The sequence below is a fragment of the Hylaeus anthracinus genome, unplaced genomic scaffold (assembly GCF_026225885.1).
Source record: "Hylaeus anthracinus isolate JK02 unplaced genomic scaffold, UHH_iyHylAnth1.0_haploid 12002, whole genome shotgun sequence".
Taxonomy (NCBI): domain Eukaryota; kingdom Metazoa; phylum Arthropoda; class Insecta; order Hymenoptera; family Colletidae; genus Hylaeus; species Hylaeus anthracinus.
This window is the reverse complement of record NW_026534349.1, coordinates 2,562,135-2,579,678: the sequence shown is the minus strand read 5'-3', so window position 1 is coordinate 2,579,678 and position 17,544 is coordinate 2,562,135. Positions and strand designations below refer to the sequence as shown.

General features: G+C 38.9%; 2 protein-coding genes and 1 long non-coding RNA gene across 3 annotated transcripts; 2 read left to right on the top strand and 1 right to left on the bottom strand.

Moving 5' to 3' along the window:
• Positions 1-9: 9 nt before the first annotated feature.
• LOC128892456 (DNA endonuclease RBBP8-like) lies at positions 10-2,516 on the top strand. Its single transcript, XM_054152898.1, has 6 exons — positions 10-121; positions 394-493; positions 599-1,900; positions 1,972-2,065; positions 2,283-2,385; positions 2,458-2,516. Exons 1-6 carry the CDS (start codon positions 10-12, stop codon positions 2,514-2,516), a joined length of 1,770 nt encoding a protein of 589 aa, XP_054008873.1.
• A 187-nt stretch (positions 2,517-2,703) lies between these two features.
• On the bottom strand, positions 2,704-16,316 carry LOC128891930 (receptor-type tyrosine-protein phosphatase N2). The gene is made up of 17 exons (XM_054151909.1): positions 15,887-16,316; positions 13,751-13,846; positions 10,492-10,545; positions 10,348-10,408; positions 9,789-9,920; positions 9,545-9,626; positions 8,666-9,443; positions 8,282-8,437; positions 8,116-8,165; positions 7,892-8,053; positions 7,687-7,813; positions 7,549-7,616; positions 6,901-7,281; positions 6,592-6,813; positions 5,455-5,819; positions 5,078-5,131; positions 2,704-5,003 (listed from the first exon to the last, which is right to left on the bottom strand). Exons 2-17 carry the CDS (start codon positions 13,836-13,838, stop codon positions 4,739-4,741), a joined length of 3,045 nt encoding a protein of 1,014 aa, XP_054007884.1. The 5' UTR covers positions 13,839-13,846; positions 15,887-16,316; the 3' UTR covers positions 2,704-4,738.
• LOC128891937 (uncharacterized) lies at positions 15,027-15,880 on the top strand. The gene is made up of 3 exons (XR_008460966.1): positions 15,027-15,292; positions 15,370-15,632; positions 15,713-15,880. It is a non-coding gene; the product is annotated as an uncharacterized LOC128891937 (long non-coding RNA).
• Positions 16,317-17,544: the final 1,228 nt, after the last annotated feature.

Genomic DNA, 17,544 nt, shown 5'->3' with positions numbered 1-17,544 from the left:
ACTTTACTGATGGCTACGTCAGATGTTCTTCAATTTACTTGTTCCGTAGAAAATGAATTTGCACGAAATGCTACCAAGAATTTCGCTGGGATGCTTGGGAAAATATTTGAAGATTATCAAAGTAAGTACATGTCATTTTCTTTCTCTGTTGGCATACTCTGTTTTCGATTTATTTGTATATACTAATAATACTTTTATATTTATAAAATTATGTTGCAATTATCAACAGTTTTATCAACAGTCTAAAGTTTCTAAGAAAAGTATAAGAAGAATTTTGCATGATTGAAATACAGTTTATAATATTTTCATAATCGAAAATAGTAAATGGAAATTTTAGTAAATACAATTTTATAATAAATTACTTAAAATTATTAGATATTCTTATATTTGCAGAGTTATGGAATGCATATTTAAAATTACTAAAACATTGCGAAGATGCTGGTATTAAGATTCCGTGTCAATTACTCGAGTCAGAAAGTGACAATAGTGACGTGTAAGTTTTGTCTTTATTGCTAACGCATAATTTTTATAAAATTAAATATTATTTTATATGTTTCCATATCGATCATTTGTTACTTTTTTTTGTTTTATATTTTAGTATTACATTACCTCAGCCATATGTGCGTTGCAAAGAATCACTTAACAAAGATGAAAGTCAAATGTCACTTGAAACTACAAAAACATTCACACCTCTACGTGAAAGTGTTATGAATCCATCTAATTCTGATATTATGACCAATATCGAAGATTCTATTTCAAGTGATAAATCCACTGAAGAGCAAATGGATGAAAATAGTTTATTAAGAAGTCCAATACTTGCAAAGAAACGTTGTAAATCTAAAAAGATCAGTACTACGCAGAATTATTTAATTTTAGATGATTCTGAAACAGATAGTCCATGTATAACAATGAAGGAAAACATTTTCATTTCTGCAAATGATTCTCATAAATGTATTCCCAAGGTACTTGTAGAATTTAAAGAAAACGAATGTTCGCTTACAGAGAATAATAATGATAAAATAGAATGTACACCTCTATCCAAAATGTCCAGAAAATTAGGAGTCAGTACACTATATAATGTTGATACTACATTATTGCAAAATGGGAAGAAATTAAAACAGACGAAACTTATGTTTTTACCAAATAATGCAATTAGCGAAAAGCGTGAACCGTTAAAGACGCTAAGACCGCATATTTCTCCCACAACCAAAAAAAATAAAACGAATGGATCAAAAGATTTTAGTGGACTCACATTGGTAGACGAAGAAGTAATTCAAGTTAGTCCTGCTAAGCATGCAAAGTCAAATTTGAAAATGAAGAGTCTAAAATTAATGAAAAGAAGTCCTACAAAATTTATCGAAGCATGCAATACATTTAGTAAACTTAACAATGACAAGACTAGCGATACAAAGTTGCCTACAAGAAAATTAGATGAAATTAGTCTTAGTCAGTGTCCGTCACCTGCATGTGCATCCACACAAAAAGATGAACCATGTTTAATTTCAATGTCAAATACGACTACTTCTTTGTACAAAAAATCTATTGGAAATGATTGTATTCGTCCAAGTTCACTATCATCTATGACATCTGCTAATAGCGAACATTTATTTCCGCAAAGTTTTAAATATTCGTCAACACCAGTACAAGAGACTAAACAATTACAAATGACCGAAAATGGTAACCAAGTACAAAAAAGAAAATTTTCCGAGACAGTCAAACAGATAAACTACAGTAACTCTTCGGTGTACAACGACGAGACATTTTTTCTTTTAGGAGAATGCATTAAAAAAGAACCTATTTCTCAAACAGCTGAAATGCAAAACACCAAAGACAAAACATTTGAGAATACGTTGCGGGACTCTCCGCCTGCAAAAAGAAGTCTTGCAAGTAGTTTCGATGTGTAAGCATTATTTTGCAAACGTCAAAATCTTAATCTTTTTTAACGAATTATTAATGTAGCTATATTTTTAGAGTACCTAAGAAAAAAGACGTCTATGTTAAACCGCCAAAAAATCAATCGGAAAGGGCAAAAATGACTGGTATCGCTTGTTGGGAATGTAAACAGGTAATATATATATGTCATCATAATTTTTATTAGTAAAGAAATAATGTAAATAATTAATTGAAACAACATTAAATGCAATTCCCTTTTATATTAAAGCTGCATGTAGGGATTAAACTGTAAGTCGGTGTGCATTATTTATACATATACATGTATATGTATAACTTTTATTACATATTATATAAATTTTGCATGTCGTGTGTACTGATTTTATTTTTAGTATTATGCTAATCTTGGACTGCCCGAGGAAAAAATACAAGCACGGCAGAATCACTGTTCGCGGCATAGAACTATTCTTAATCAGAGAAATGATACACCCGAAGGTTATTTAATTAATAAAATTTTATCTTAATGAAATAATGTATCAATTCGATATAAATGTTAATATTTTCCAGGATTTTGGCACCCTCTGTTTTCCGATACGTATACATCTACCATTCAAGATGGCACATAAAATACATCTTGACGTGAATTTTGTATATAAATATTAATATAGTATAAATAATTGTTAATAGATACACATACTATTATTTAACCTTATTTAATTAGGGACATACATGTATGAAATGTTCCCTATAGATATGCAAGATTTGTAATTAATAAAAAAGTAAATCCGAAAAAATGAGAACAAATGCGATGCATTCTGTTGATTTGAACATAGAGTGATTTATTTATATTATAACACATATAGTATTACACTTTGATTAACATAGTATAGATTTATATAACTATATTATTTTATTTTATATAGACTCATTCCTTTGCATAAAAATATAGAATCTGTTATATGAATCTGTGCTAAAAAAAGTATAACGAAACTTATTTTTTGGTCAAGCAAACTTTCACTTTGCGTTCACAGTATATTCGTTCGTATCAAGTAAAAGCTCGTTCAAAACTTACCAGTTCGTTCAAAGCAACTTGCAACATACAAAACGTAAATTATCACAACTAATATATTAGTATCTCTATATTTAGAGTAATTGTAAATTTTCTTATTTTAAATACTGTTTAACGTAACTCATTGGTACTTTAAATTCAATTTATGATTTGCCGTACAGAACGGAAGTAATTGTCTTACGAATCTTAATTTAATATAAAGGAAGAATTACATGGAAATATAAGACACGAACAAGAACATATTAATTGACAGTAATCGTACTGCACAATGAGAAGGAAAGAACCTCGAATGGAACCTGTTTATCCTGTGGGAGGCTGGATCTACAGGACCAACAGGGCCGCAAGTTAAAGCAAAGACAACTTTTCCATTTATAATTTGCCGTATCGACGCGACAATTTTTGCAAACACGTGTGCTTATATTTTCTTTTACATACCACCTAACATCATTATCACAATATAATGATTAAACATTTCGTTCGGATAGCTTGTTCGTTAACGCTTCCACATGATATTTAGGACATTAAGTTTACATTACGTGGTCATACAATAATTCATATATCACACCGATAAAACATTATTCTTATAATTTTTTTGGTAATGATGATACTTAAATATAAACGTCCATTGATATTGTGCAGCTCGATCATACTTTCCCGTACGCGTAGAAAAAAAGACTGATAAACTGTGCCTTAGTGCAACCTTCCAAGTACAATTTTCTGAGTAACGTTGAATAAAATTTCATTCTCCGGAAATAACAGTCGTAGTCATGCAGTGGAAACCATACTCTTTAGAATGTTTAACAATAGTATAAAAATTCTGATTTCAATCTATAAAACTGTGACTTCGATACTCGCGTTTCTAAAATCAAAATTTTGTTTCAGTATTCTATACGAAGTCTTTCGATATTTGTCCATGAGAACGTGAGTTAAAAGTAAGCAGACATGGAAATCCGATAGATGGGAAAATTAAAAATATTCAACTTAATCAATGCGAAAGTCGATGTTGTGTACACTTGATAGAATTGACAGCAGATAAAACTATTAAGTATTTTGCAATATATTTTGATATCTTTTTAAAGCTACGATAAAGCACGTTAGTGAAGTTATCTATTAGAGGAAGTAACGTAATTTCAAATTTACTTAAATGATACTTTATAAAAATGAAGGAAGGAAGAACGACATAAAGACTGAGCTACATAATCGGTGGTAAGCGTTCGGTATCGTACCAAATAATTTTAGTATCCGATAAAATTGATTACTACAAGGATTATTTTAGAGGACAATTTTACATGAATACACAGTACAAATGATTCCATTGTCAGCCAGTACTTAAAATTCCAACAGCTGCATAGCTCAGTCGTTCGAATCCGTATGCTTGTACCTGATTATTCAAGTAGGCCGTAGTCAAATGAGATACGCAATAAACGTTAAAGATCGATATTGCTACTTCGCGTAATCACTCAACAATGTAATTTGTACATACTATTTGTATCGTTACGCATGGTATAAATATTTCAGCAGAATTACGTAATCAAACTCATAGATACGGTAATTTAATCTTTTCGAATAAAGCATAATCGAAGCAAAGCTCGTGTGATTTTGCTACATGTCAAACAGATTTTAAAGCAAGAAATTATGAAGAACAAATCGTTATCAATGATTTTATACTCTTAGATGATTGACTAGAAATATTTGGCCATTCTTCATTCTTCTATATAGACTGCAATTAATACTCTATCTTTGCTCGCCGCGACTGCAATTTGGAATTTAGTTCGGATCTTACTGGCCTTCTTTCGTCGAAGAGTTATTTCCCGTGAGAGATTTCTCTGTAGGAGGTGCGGGCAAAGCTTTGAGAATAGCATGCACTTCTTCAGCTACGGCCATAAGGACAAACTTGAATTGTTGTTTTGTTGCAACCATATCGGGCCTTTGATCTCTTATATGTTCTAGAGTAGCTGCGATATCAATTTCCTTGGTTCCTTTCATCATACGGTTCAATACCATGTCGATCAAACAATACGTTCCGGTACGACCGACCCCATCACTGCAAAACAGTTGTGTTGAATTGTAAGTCTTACGAAGTGAACATTGAACATTTACGAAAGTAAGGATGTTTACCTGCAGTGCACAACTATGGGACACGATCTGCCTTTGTACGACTTGTTGATTTTCCTGAAAACGGTACAACGAAAAAACATTAACAATACTTGTAATTGTTTTTACCAAAAGTGGATGAGTTATTTAAGTATCTCCACTCTTTTCCCTGTGTGACGGGGAATAATAATACGCTCACAGTAATCCCTGCTTGTCGTAAGAGGCGACTAAAAGAGAAAGGTAGCGTTCAAAAGAGATCAAAAAGTACCGTGGCCGGCCACCGTGGAGTTTTAAACGCATTTCTTTATGTAAAAAAATAAAAGGTGTCTCCACTCCGTGTCGCGGTAACAAGTGTAGAGAACACTGTATGTATCGTACTCAAGTATTCAAAGTATGTTTACCGACGGAATTCCAGGAGAGCCTTGGTCGAGTATGGCACGCCGTTTTCAGGCCAGGACAGGAAATGGAATTGCGTTACTGTTCGCGTCTCGCCGGTACGTAGATTCTTCAGGTAGAAAGAGCGCACCAAGTAGTCGTCGCACCAGAAATGCTCGGAAACGAGGTGCACCTCGTAAATGTGGTACAATTCCGATCCCTCCTCAGGCCAGTAGCGATGACACATTGCAACACCCTCCTCGGTTAATCTAGTTAGCATCACGATTACGACGCTGCCTTGTTCCCAAACAAGCTGCCAGAAATCTGCTGTCGTATGGGGCAACGGTCCTTGGGTAGCGATGTAAGCTGGATTTCGAGGATCGTGATCCGTCTAAAGAAGATAGTATTTATTTATAGAGTCGCCTATCCTATCGCGAATCTTTATGATAAGAAGCAAGTCACACGGCTTTCCAAGGTACACAGAAAGCGCATTTTGATGACTCTTGTGCGACTCCTGAGTTTTTGCATTATGCAGGGTAGATCGAGTCTCGCAGTGAAATGAAACTTTCTTCTATCGAGTCTCGCGCAGTCGTAGTCGAAGCCATTTTACTTGATTTCAATTACTGCATAAGTGCATACACTAGTGCACGCTTCATGTATACAATACTTAAAATTATTATTTTAAAAGAGATATAAAAACATGTGGACATAATTTCCGAAGTGAATTCAGCAGATTACTCTGATCTCTAGACAAGAAACCGAACGAAGAGTCGATGTAATGTAACGTAACGTTGAAACAATCGTGACTTATAATTGTTCTTTTTTTTTCATTTCGATACGCTGAATTTACTTTTGAAGTCATGGTCATGGCTACGGTGCAGCCTGCACGTGTTCCTCAGTCGTCATGCTTCTAGTTGTAATCAACGTTCCAACAATGCAAAATTGTCTACCGAAAAAGCGTTCTTGGAGAAAGCATTGCCGCGTCGGCGTCGTTAAACTGTAAATGTTAACGGATTCTACATGCTCGTCGTGTGACTTACCGATTTCTATTTTCGGTTCCGTTTCAACGAATTTACAATAAAAACGTATTATTGCGTGAGCTATACACATGACGTGAGTGTCTTTTGAAAAGAAAATTGCGTACGAGCTGGAGAGATACTTACGATCGTGGAGGCGTTAATATAGTCAGAATTATTGGCGTTAGCGAGATCGTTCAATATCACCCGGGAATGATCGTAAGGAAGCGGTGCGCCAGGACGATTGCGTTTAATGTTCGTCTCGCTTTCGGCGATTTCGGTGGAGCAAGGATCCGCTTCGTACGCGCACAACGCTGTCCATTCTTCGTCCAATCGATCTTTATTTTTCAAGTGATCCTCCATATAGCTCTGGACAAATATATATATATAAATATTATAAGCATCGAAGAGAGTGATATCGAAGGATTACGCATTGATCTGTCCAAGTCGACTTACAAGAACCATTTTTCCAGTTGATATGTCCATATTCGAAAGAGCTGCTTCCTCTCCCCACGATGACGTGCTAGAACGATTCGAAGGCAAATTATTCGATTCGCTTTCGCGACTCAAGTTGGTGATACGCGGCGATTCCGGTTTATCCGTCGGCTGCTTTGCTTGCATCCTCGCTCTGCACAAGTCCTGATAGTCCTTGGAAGCTTCTGGATCGGGAGTAGACAATCCTGCCAGCTTGGCTCGAGACTTGGCGTGACGACGGGCAATTATCAACGTCACCGCTGCAGCTGCAGCTGCCGCTGCAACCCCTGCAGCCACAACTGCACCAAACATGCTCGAACTCATTTCAGTTCTGGCCACTTCTAACGTTGCAGGTAATTTAGCCTTAAATCAAAGTAAACTATTAATATCCGTTTAACGTATCAGTTTGATCGTAAAATGATTGCAACACGTTGCTCAAACCAATTATATCGTACAAGATAATATAAATACCGTGTCGTTTAATTCGGTAACATTTCTACATTTCATATTAAGCGAAGAACATACATGTATGTATGTAAGTTGACGATTTTTTAATCATTTTGAACAGCATATGTTGCGATTAGATCATGCTTTTAAATGTTCATGTTTTAAATATCTTTTAAGATGAACCTTGTCACCTATGCCTGCACGAATCACTTCAACACCCAGAGTTTCCTGCAACTTGCCACGTATATCATCTGAGAAGGTAACATTTAAATTATTTCATTTGATTATCGTGTATGCATAGTACAGAGTAAAATTACGCACCTATGTTGTCGACCACATCGGTAGCGTTATAATTTTTATTATTTTTCACGACTTTGAATGTTACTTCCGCGCGACCAACTCGAATATCTTTCAATGTTCCCGCTGAGAGTCCTAGTAGCGTACCCACCTGTGCATCGAACACGCGTTTTTATCTGTTGTTATGTTCTCGGATGAATATCATACCTGCGTTTATTCCGAATGTTACCTTTGTGACTACATGTTCGCCTTCGGACCACGTATGAAAGGGTTGACGAAACTCCATGTAAACGTGATCTAAATCGACGTTGTTGTACGATCTTGGAGAATTATCCACTTCAAGTTCAGTTCCTATTTCCTTTTTTACAAATGGACCCAGCAGTACTTCGTTCTACAAAGTGTTTATATTTAAATTAATTGTTCTTCGTTTTATCCCTTGTACGCGTCACTTACATTTTCCTCGGATTCGTTCGAGTAAGAACCTTCCTGTTCGTTATCCGCAGCTGCAATCGCGTAGAGTTAGAGGGTGAGATTATTAAAAATTATAATAAATCGTGCGTCCAATCCTCTAATTCTTTAGCGGTATTCTCGATTGGAACACGTTGCTACAAATATTTACCGGATGGGGATGGAGTTTTGAACGCGTAGTTGTTCGTCGAGAAAGGTGGTCCTGGTTTCTTAACATCCAAGCGTTCCCGTCTCTTGAAGCCAGCTAATTCTTGGCTCCAGAGTAATTCGCTTAGGTCGTCGCCGAACAGAGTGTCGTACGTGCTCTCTACAAACCATTTCCATTAATTTTCTTATACCTTTAACTACTACTTGGTGACAACGTAACACACGAGGCGAGTTCGCAAAGTACCGGGACTAAGTTTATTGAATTTATGAGTCTGCTAGTGCACTCGCCATCACAAATTTATCCTTGAAAACTAAGAATCTACAAATCATTCGAAAACCATCCCGATACTTTTCGTCCACACCTCGTACAAAGTGTTTAAAACTTTACCATCTATATCAGTGTCAGATTTATCATCGATCGTTTGGACGAGACCTCCTTCCGTATACATAGCGTTCTCCAACGAAGAGGTGTCCTTTTGTGGTAATTCGATTTGATCGGTAGCGTCGTCGTAGTAATCGATCTCGTAATCGTCATTCTGAGAATTACGTTTCGCATTGTCCAGCAGAAATTCATCTTTATCCAAAAGCTCGGTGAATTTCCTCGGATGCTTGTACTTCCTGGAGAATGCCTTCTCGTATTCGACGTCCAGGTCCTCCGATTCCTTAGCCGAATCATCGTTGGGTGGTTTCTCGTTTATTAGAAACTCCAACTCGTTGACGGGTAGGTTGTCTAACGTGCTTGGATCCCTGTCGTCCGTGGCCTTGGGTTCAACGTCCTGGTTTAAAACATTTTTTATCGTCTCGAGGACATCGTCGTTGTAGTCTCGCGTATCGTAAGGTTGTCGCCTGGTTCGATAGAGCCTTTCTTCGATCCCGTCGAAGGTCGAGGGCTTCTTCCTCAATTTGTTCTCGCGCGAGTCGTAGTCCTGCTCGTTGGTTAAAGACGCGTATTCGTTGTAAGGATTCGAAGCGTAGCTCGGTTTGTAGAATCGTGATGTGGATTCCTTCGGTTGTTCGTCGTACGCTGATCGCGAGAGTTGGTCGTTGTAGAACCTGTCGCGGACGTACTGGTTTTGAGTCCCGGGAGGATAGTAGAGCTCTTTGGCGAATTGATTTCCGGAGTTGTCATTGTTGGGCGTGAATTTCACTATGGCTATTGTTGGTACCTTGAAACGGGAGTTTGATTGGCATTATTACTGTGTAAATGGAGCCTTATTTGAACGATCATTATTTATTGATATTATTGTAGCAAGGATGGATAGCTTACTCTAGCCTGGTCGAATACGTTGTCGTTCTCGTGACGCGTACGTTGCATGAGATGCTGGCACAGCCTAAGATCGTAATTTTCTCTGAAATGTGCGGACATGGTGTTAATTACGTTAATCTAGCGATAACAGATATACTCGAGACGATTAGGGTAAATAATACACCCTGTATGGTGTTTCATATTGTATACAATTCTCGTGAGAGAGGATGTTACGAGTACCAAGCGTATGAAAAATTCATCGTACCCGTGACGTAAATTGTATAAGGATGTTTTCATAATACATTGCGTGTAAGGATCCGACCACTTGTATCCATCGGTTTCCAGCCTCTCTAACTGTAGTCTTAGCAGCTCCAATTCATCAACGTTGAAGTCATACCTGTTACAAGGTAAACATCGTAAGACTCGTTCATAAATTAACAATCGCGTTACGATCAGTTACGATACTCTGGGAAGTAGAGAACTTTACGCTTCGCTTTGAACGAGGTTGAAGTAGTAAGGCCATTTTATGGTCAGACAGTAAAGCTAACAATAAGGTAGCGCACAGTCGTAAAGGATGGCGTTAAATACCGATCCTCCTCGTTCGAAACAATTCGACAATTACAATACTACCGTTAACCGCTACTGAATCATGGTTGATGATAGTAATGCCGTTTAATAGCGGCGAAAGCTATTCAATTTTCAAACGTGCCGTCGCTAATCGCGGCGTCTGGCCAGAGACGGGCGATACTACTTGGAAATTCTTGTCTCGCAATGTTAGGTCGATTAAAGTGCTCTACCTTTCCATCGCCGATAGCGATACTCACCGATAGTAATCTTCGTCGTTCAGATCAACGTACAGAGGCAAACATTTACCGAATGCCAGGTCTGAAATAGTAAACGATAAATCGCATTTCATTCCTCTTGATTAGAGATTGGTATCTTGATTATAAAGCGTATTATATCGTTACCGTTGTAGCAAGTTTCCGTCTGGGGATTGCAGAGATTTTTGCTGAACAAACACCCTGAAACACGTTGAAATAATGGCTATTCGAAAAAGTTCGTGGCGTTTTGCCGCTAGATGGATTTAATATATATCTTTGTTCGCACATAACCTATTGGGACACGCTAAATGCCATTTGAAAGGATAGAAGGAACAAGTATCAAATTTCTTTATTGATTTAACAGTGATAACATTTTGAACATGGAGATAAATAATGAGAAAATTTGCTACATTTTACAGTATCACTTCGATCAAGGCGAAAACAGGTATCAAGAAATTTGATTCCAATAGGTTATGTGTAAACAAAGATATACAATGTTAACTGCCCTCTGGGGCTGTACCCGAGCTAGAGGGGGGCCAGCGGGGTCCAAGAGATGAGAAGTAAGACATACTGCAAACAGTGTTAAAATAATGCAGGAGTCATGTAAAACGATGATAAGAAGAATGGAAATAAGCTAGTAATAAGTAAGCAGTAGTGTAATAACTTTGTATAATAAGTTACGCACTTTAAATAATCGAACGAACGAACCAACGAACGATATCTACGATCCACCTAACGGCAAAACGTCACGAACTTTTTCGAACATTATATTCATACATAACGAATAGAATTATTAGAGAATTTGGCAAAGAGATCTCGATCATTGTCGTAGTAAAGATGTTTAATAGCGAAATAAATGGTCTCGTTATTTCTGCGATGTTGCGTAGAAAGTTTCTACTAGAAACACGATTTCGAAGTGTGTCGTTAAGACAAGGAACGGGACTGAAATTTCCTCCGTTGATAAGATTTCGTTTCTCTTCAGGTGTTGGAATGGGTAAACGGTGTTTCATTTCCTTTGACCTTCGGTTGAAAATTGACCGTCTCTGTAAATGTCGTCGCGTCAACTATGATGGCGCCAGATTCTACGTCCAGATAAATACTTTGGTACTTGGACGATATTCGCTGCAAACGAAATTAGTCGCAGGTACGCGACGTGTACTATCTCGAGAAATTAATTACTTTGGAGTAAAGCACAATGTTACGATATACACGTATACTCCGTTAGACCTTACGAGCAATTTATAATCGAATTCTCGCTACTTTTCAGGTTTGAAGATTGTACGGGTGTTTATTTCTCTCTGAATCGCGTCCCGAAAAGGCAAGGACTTTCTATCTAACTGTGTCGCGAGCTCTGAAAAGGATAAGAACCGCTGATCCAAGATTAAAAGGAGTACAAGACAACTCGAGGGCGACGGATGGGAACAAATCCAGGGTGAAAGAGAACTCGGTCTGTAAAGGCGGTGGCTGCGTGGGATGTACAGCTCGATAATCGTTGAGCAGTCATGGGCGAGAATCAAACGCGTGTTCCGCCTGTTGTTTGCTCGTTCGTTACCCAAGAATCCGTCGACTTCCAAGGTCACCGCCAGGAAGAAGCATCGCGAATGGTTAGCCGCGATTAATTATAAACGTACAACCATTATTTGCAATTAATCTCTTGGTATCCATTCTATCCATTGTAAAACTTGTTTTCCCTAGGTTTTTTTCAAATAGAACTTTATTCGTTCCGGCCCGGCTATAAAGAAGACCCGGCTTGATCCAGCTCGTAGGCCACGAGGGCTATGAAATCCTGGAGAAGCATTTCGTTCCAGGTGCAACGAAGAGTATCGGAAATGATGATAGGAAATCGATGGCGACTTTGAATTTTCAATGAACGCATCCGCTCGACGGGAAAAGAGATATCGGAGGAACGATTGCCACTCGAGGCGAATCCATCGTAGCGACTTTTTTCTCTTCTCTTCTTGTTCGATAAGCGAAAAGAATTCGTAGATGATAGGTTACCTTTCCATTTCCAAGGAACTCTGGGAAAATGTATTCGACTTGGCGAAAATTGTTCGCGTGCACCGCGTTATTATCTTCAACGAAGAAACACAATGTTTATCGAACGAGTAACGATTCGGAGCATGATTTACGCGGAAGCAAGAAATAAAATAGTAGATTCGAGTTTGCTTCTTTCGCGAACGCGTTGATCGATAATCGCGCGTTGCACGCACGTAGACCAACTACGAAAGTTCAGGATTAATTTTTAAGATAATTTCGCATGACAGGGAACGTTTGCCCGGACGATCAATCTTTTCGTTGAGAAAAAAAAGAAAATTACCATACGCGTTGTATATAGTTTTTTCGGAGAGGGTCGTTTCCAAACCGTTCTGCCGCTTTTGAAAAATCCCCATCCAAGGATGGGAAACATGCTGACCAGAAAAATGGACTGCTCGCGAAAACATCAATCACCGCGGGGATAAAAGCGTCTCCCTGCGTTGGCATTTTTAAAGGACGGATCTAAGCGCGACGAGATCCCCCGTCCGTTATACATTTTCTTAGACTTTAATTTATTCGGTTTACGTTTCCGACTCGTCCCACTTTCATACCGCCAGCTGCACTTTCGTATCAAACATTCCATAAACTATTTATAGTTGCCTTTGAACGCAATTTCGATCGAAAGCGAAACTCAACTTTCATCTCGAACCTTTTCCCGACGAAGATGTTCGAAATTCTCTTGTCCTTTATTTTGCCCGTCTTTGAAGCGTCCACGTTTTACACTTTACGCTACGAGTGTAGAAATGTTTTTCTTAAATCGAAAAGATACTTTTATCGTCAATGAAACTTGCGCGCCTATTAACTCTTTGCACTCGAGAGGTAACTGTCAGTCACCATTAGGTTTCACGCAGCAGGTCTACGATACCTAATGTTTCTTTAGGTTTAATTTCTATAAAATGATTGTCGACGAGGTAAAGGTGACCTTATTCTCAAATCTAGATAGCTTACTGTTAGAATTCATGGCAATAGAATGCTAAGAAACATCTCGAGTTGCTGGCAGATACCAGAAAAAAAGGCCTCGATTGTAAATGTTTAACACGTTCACGCCGGCGTGTTCCACCGGTGGCTCGAGCTCGCGTGTCTATCAGACGGCGTGCACCGTTGCACCGAACCCCGAGAAACAAAAATAACAGCGCCGGCGTGAACGTGTCAAACATCATACGAAGTCTACCGCAAAGAATACTACTTACTCGTGTAAATAGTAGAAATCGGTGTTTACATAAAGTAAGGGGACGCGTTCTAAAAGCTCTTTTGTCTTATTCTAGATTCCAAGGACGTTCGAGGATCTATAAAGCGATTCCGAGACTCCCGTACGGATCCAGTGGGCAAGTTCTTTATTCCCACTGACGAAACGAACGTGAATTGTACTCACCGACATGACCGTCGCCCAGAATAACGTGATGGAGGATAAAGAGCACCAGCAGCTCCAAGCCTCCGCGCCACCACCGTTTACGGCCCATAGATGTTCCTGTAATTGTTCGTCTAATTTATGTTTCGATAAAGAAACACATCGAATCCAATCTACTTCCGCCAGTGATCGCTAACACCCCCTTTCAAGTGGGAAACGAAGAGTGAAGTTGGAACGTAGACAAATTAGATTAGGGAATCGCATGGAAAATGTTTCCCCCAAGTTCGCGGCTCTCGCAGGTATTCCAGTTAATCGAGTTCCCGTAGCGCTTAGAAACGATCGGTTCTAAGGTATTTTTAGTCGCAAAATTTCAACGACGATTGGGGAGATATACAGGATGGAGGATTTAATGTAATTACTACTCTGCGAATTTTTGTGCATTTATAAATAATCTGAACGCGCAAGAAACTATAGAATGGACACAGTAACCAATAATAATATAACAAATATTGAGAGTAAAGTTCATATTATAGTATAGTATATATTATATTATAATGCTTGCAAAGTAAAGTAAATTCCAATTTAGGTTCAGTTTTTGTAGGCACGTTTACAAAGATTTTATTTTTGATAATGTCGAGCACATTAATATTTGATTCGATTTAATTATTTAATGATTTGTTTTCCATTCGGAATGGAATAATCGTTTGTACGTATATCGGGAAAGTTTATTTGAAAATATAATAATTGGAGAGCCACTCGAGTGGCTTCGCCGATCAAGGCATGCCACTCGATGTAATTCGAACATCCGATAAGAATATTACCGTAGAGTATTTTCTTCGTGCTCGACATTTTGTAATTACTAGACCGCGGATCATTATGCAAAATAAAATCTTTGTAAACGTGCCTACAAAAACTGAACTGAAATAAGAATTTAAATGCACAAAAATTCGCAGTTTAGTAATTACATTAAAGTAATTGGAGAGTTGCTTTCAACGATCGGTTACCCATTACTCGAGTATCCTACTCGCCACTATCGTTACGCTATACGATTTACTCTTGCCAATGGAACGATCGCACAGTCCACGACAACGCTTTGCCAGCTGTTCCAACTATTCTTCTTTATATCAAGTACCTCGTCGCGATAATTGAGTCTAGACCGCTGATTTTTACGCATTTATAGGGAATTTGAATGCGCAAGAAATTAAACAATACACAGAGCAAGTAATAATATAAGAAATATTGAAAGTAAATTTTGTATTACAATAGTTGCAGAGTAAAATAAATTCCTATTTAGATTCAATTTCCTTAGGTACATTTGCAAAGAATTTTTACATAAAGATCCGTAGTCTTAATAATAACAAACGAGATTATCGCGAGGCTACCTCGAGTAGTAATTCAATCAGACTTTCGAGGGCTGCAACAGCTACGCGCTTTAAAGGGCGCGGTACACGACACCGTTTGCCTAACTATATAAACTCCAAAACTTGCCCCATCGTTACGAATATCTGTGGCTAAGAGGCGAACTGTATTAAATCAAAATTTTTGAAACTTTGGACAAATAGAAAGGTACGTAACGAATATCGTAATATTTTTGCTGCTTAAAACACTGGATTTCTTCAACGTAGTTTTCTTTCAAAGTACAGGCATCCGAAAGACAAGCAACCTGCCCCTCTCCCCAGCCCCGTGAGATGGAGAGAACATACAAAAGTCCAACAATCTGGAACCTATTTCCTCTTATCTTGGCGTGTTCACGCCTCTAGCAGTATCTTGGACGACTACCCCTTTATCGAACACGATGAAACAACCAACTATCGTTTAATTCGAAAGAGTATCAAGTCTCACATGGCCTCCACTATACTCATCCGTTTGTTGTAAAGATTTCCTCGACACCAAACATTTCCCCGAGGTAATTTCAAAATGACTTACACGTTATTATACATATGTATATGCAAATATATTCTACGCCTTTACTCTGTTTGCCCACAGCAATCGCGGAACGGAGCACCGGAAAGCACGTCAAGTTACATTCGGTCAAGATTCGAAGCATCAGGTTGTAGTCACGTTCACCCCCTCTCTCCCTCTCGCTCTATCCTAGGAACCTGCGTGGTGGTTCGTCGCGCCTCTCCAACGAAAACGCCAACAGACCGAGTTTCGGCTTACCTGGGCGTGACACGTTCGATCTGCTTCGATTTCAATACATCCTGCCCTCGATGTCACCGAATGGCCCGCAACGGCTTTGTCTGTTCGGGTTTGTACGCTCGCTCGCGGCTGACTTTTAGACCATATCCCTCCGTAAGCGTCCCGTTGTACCGCACCAGTGCCACCGACTGAGTCCGAGCACCGAGTACTCTTCCACGGGGAGAAACCAAGGCGGAGGGCATGCGTTGGCTTTGGAATCGATTGCGCCGCGCCGCGCACATGCCGGGTGCCAGGCGACGAAAGACGGTGAATAGCGATGGGACCAATACCCTCGTGATACCGAGACCTTGAAACGGCCAGTTTTCTCGGGACTGTGAAATATGGTGCGAAATGTCGCTATATCATCCGGCCGCGATTCGTATTTCCACGATTGCGCCAGCTGCAATGCCCGGTGTATCGCTGTTACTACCAGCGCGCACTGCATTGCAAATAGTAAGAATAGCGTCGCCGTGATATTGTAAACAAGCGCACGAATTAATCCGAAATGCTTTCAAGTATTGTATGAACGTATAATCGTAAGCTGCGGTATCAAAATAAACGTTAGGACGAATTTTTTAGGTATCGAACACTCGCAAGTAAAGGATCGATCCCATCGCTGGAGGGGAACGCGGAAGACGCGGAGAGGGAACGAAATAATACCACCTACAATAATAGAGAAACACCCGGAGCCCCTCGTGGATCCCGTTATCAACAGGACGATATTATTGTCGTACCCTATCTCGTCAGGGATTACGAACCTCGAACTCGAATCCCTCGATTTGCAATGGCTTTCTTTTTAAGGATAATGTTGATTTGCGTCGAGCGTTTGTAAACCAACAAACGGCTCCGCTCTTTCTCTGTCATTCTTTGCGACAAATATCCTACTCTTGCGTCAAGCACCTGTTGTTCGCGAATTACTAGTACATAGCGGCGACGCTTCCCATAGTCTCCATTAAAGAGGACAATAGCTGATATGTACTTTTATCTGTCTCTGCTTCTTAGTCTTCGACCAACTGAATGTACTGGTATTTAAAAAGTCATAAACGAAAGTATTATAATGTTTAATAAGTATAAGTTTCTATTATTTAAAGTGCACTGCGAGCAATGCTCTGAATTTTGTCCAAGTATCGATTAGGAAACACTTGTTGCAAGGATACGAAACGAAGAATTCTGGTCCATATTTTTTTAAATATAGTTTTTAATATAATATTGATAAAATTTTCTAGAAGAATGACATCATGTACAGCTTCGTGGAAATTTTCCCTTTAATTCGCCTCCATTTCCTAATAAATTTCCCATCAGCTTTCTTTCATTTCCTAGCACATTTCCCTTTAATTTCCCTTCATTCCTGGCATATTTCCATTTAATTTACCTCTATTTTCTGGAACATTTCCCTTTAATTTCATCTATTCATTTTAGTGGTAGGATGTGTTAGGAGGTGTTAGAAGTTTGCTACATCGTTGGCGTAGAGGTGCCCTTGGTATGCAGCAACCGATAGTAGCCTGCTTGTCCCTTCGGTTGCCATCTCGTAGGCGCAGAGGTGCCCCTTTCATGCGACAACCTATGCTAGCCGATTTGTCAAATCGGTTGCTGTCTCGTAGGCGCAGAGACCTATCCTTATCGCACGCTGTTGCGTTCTC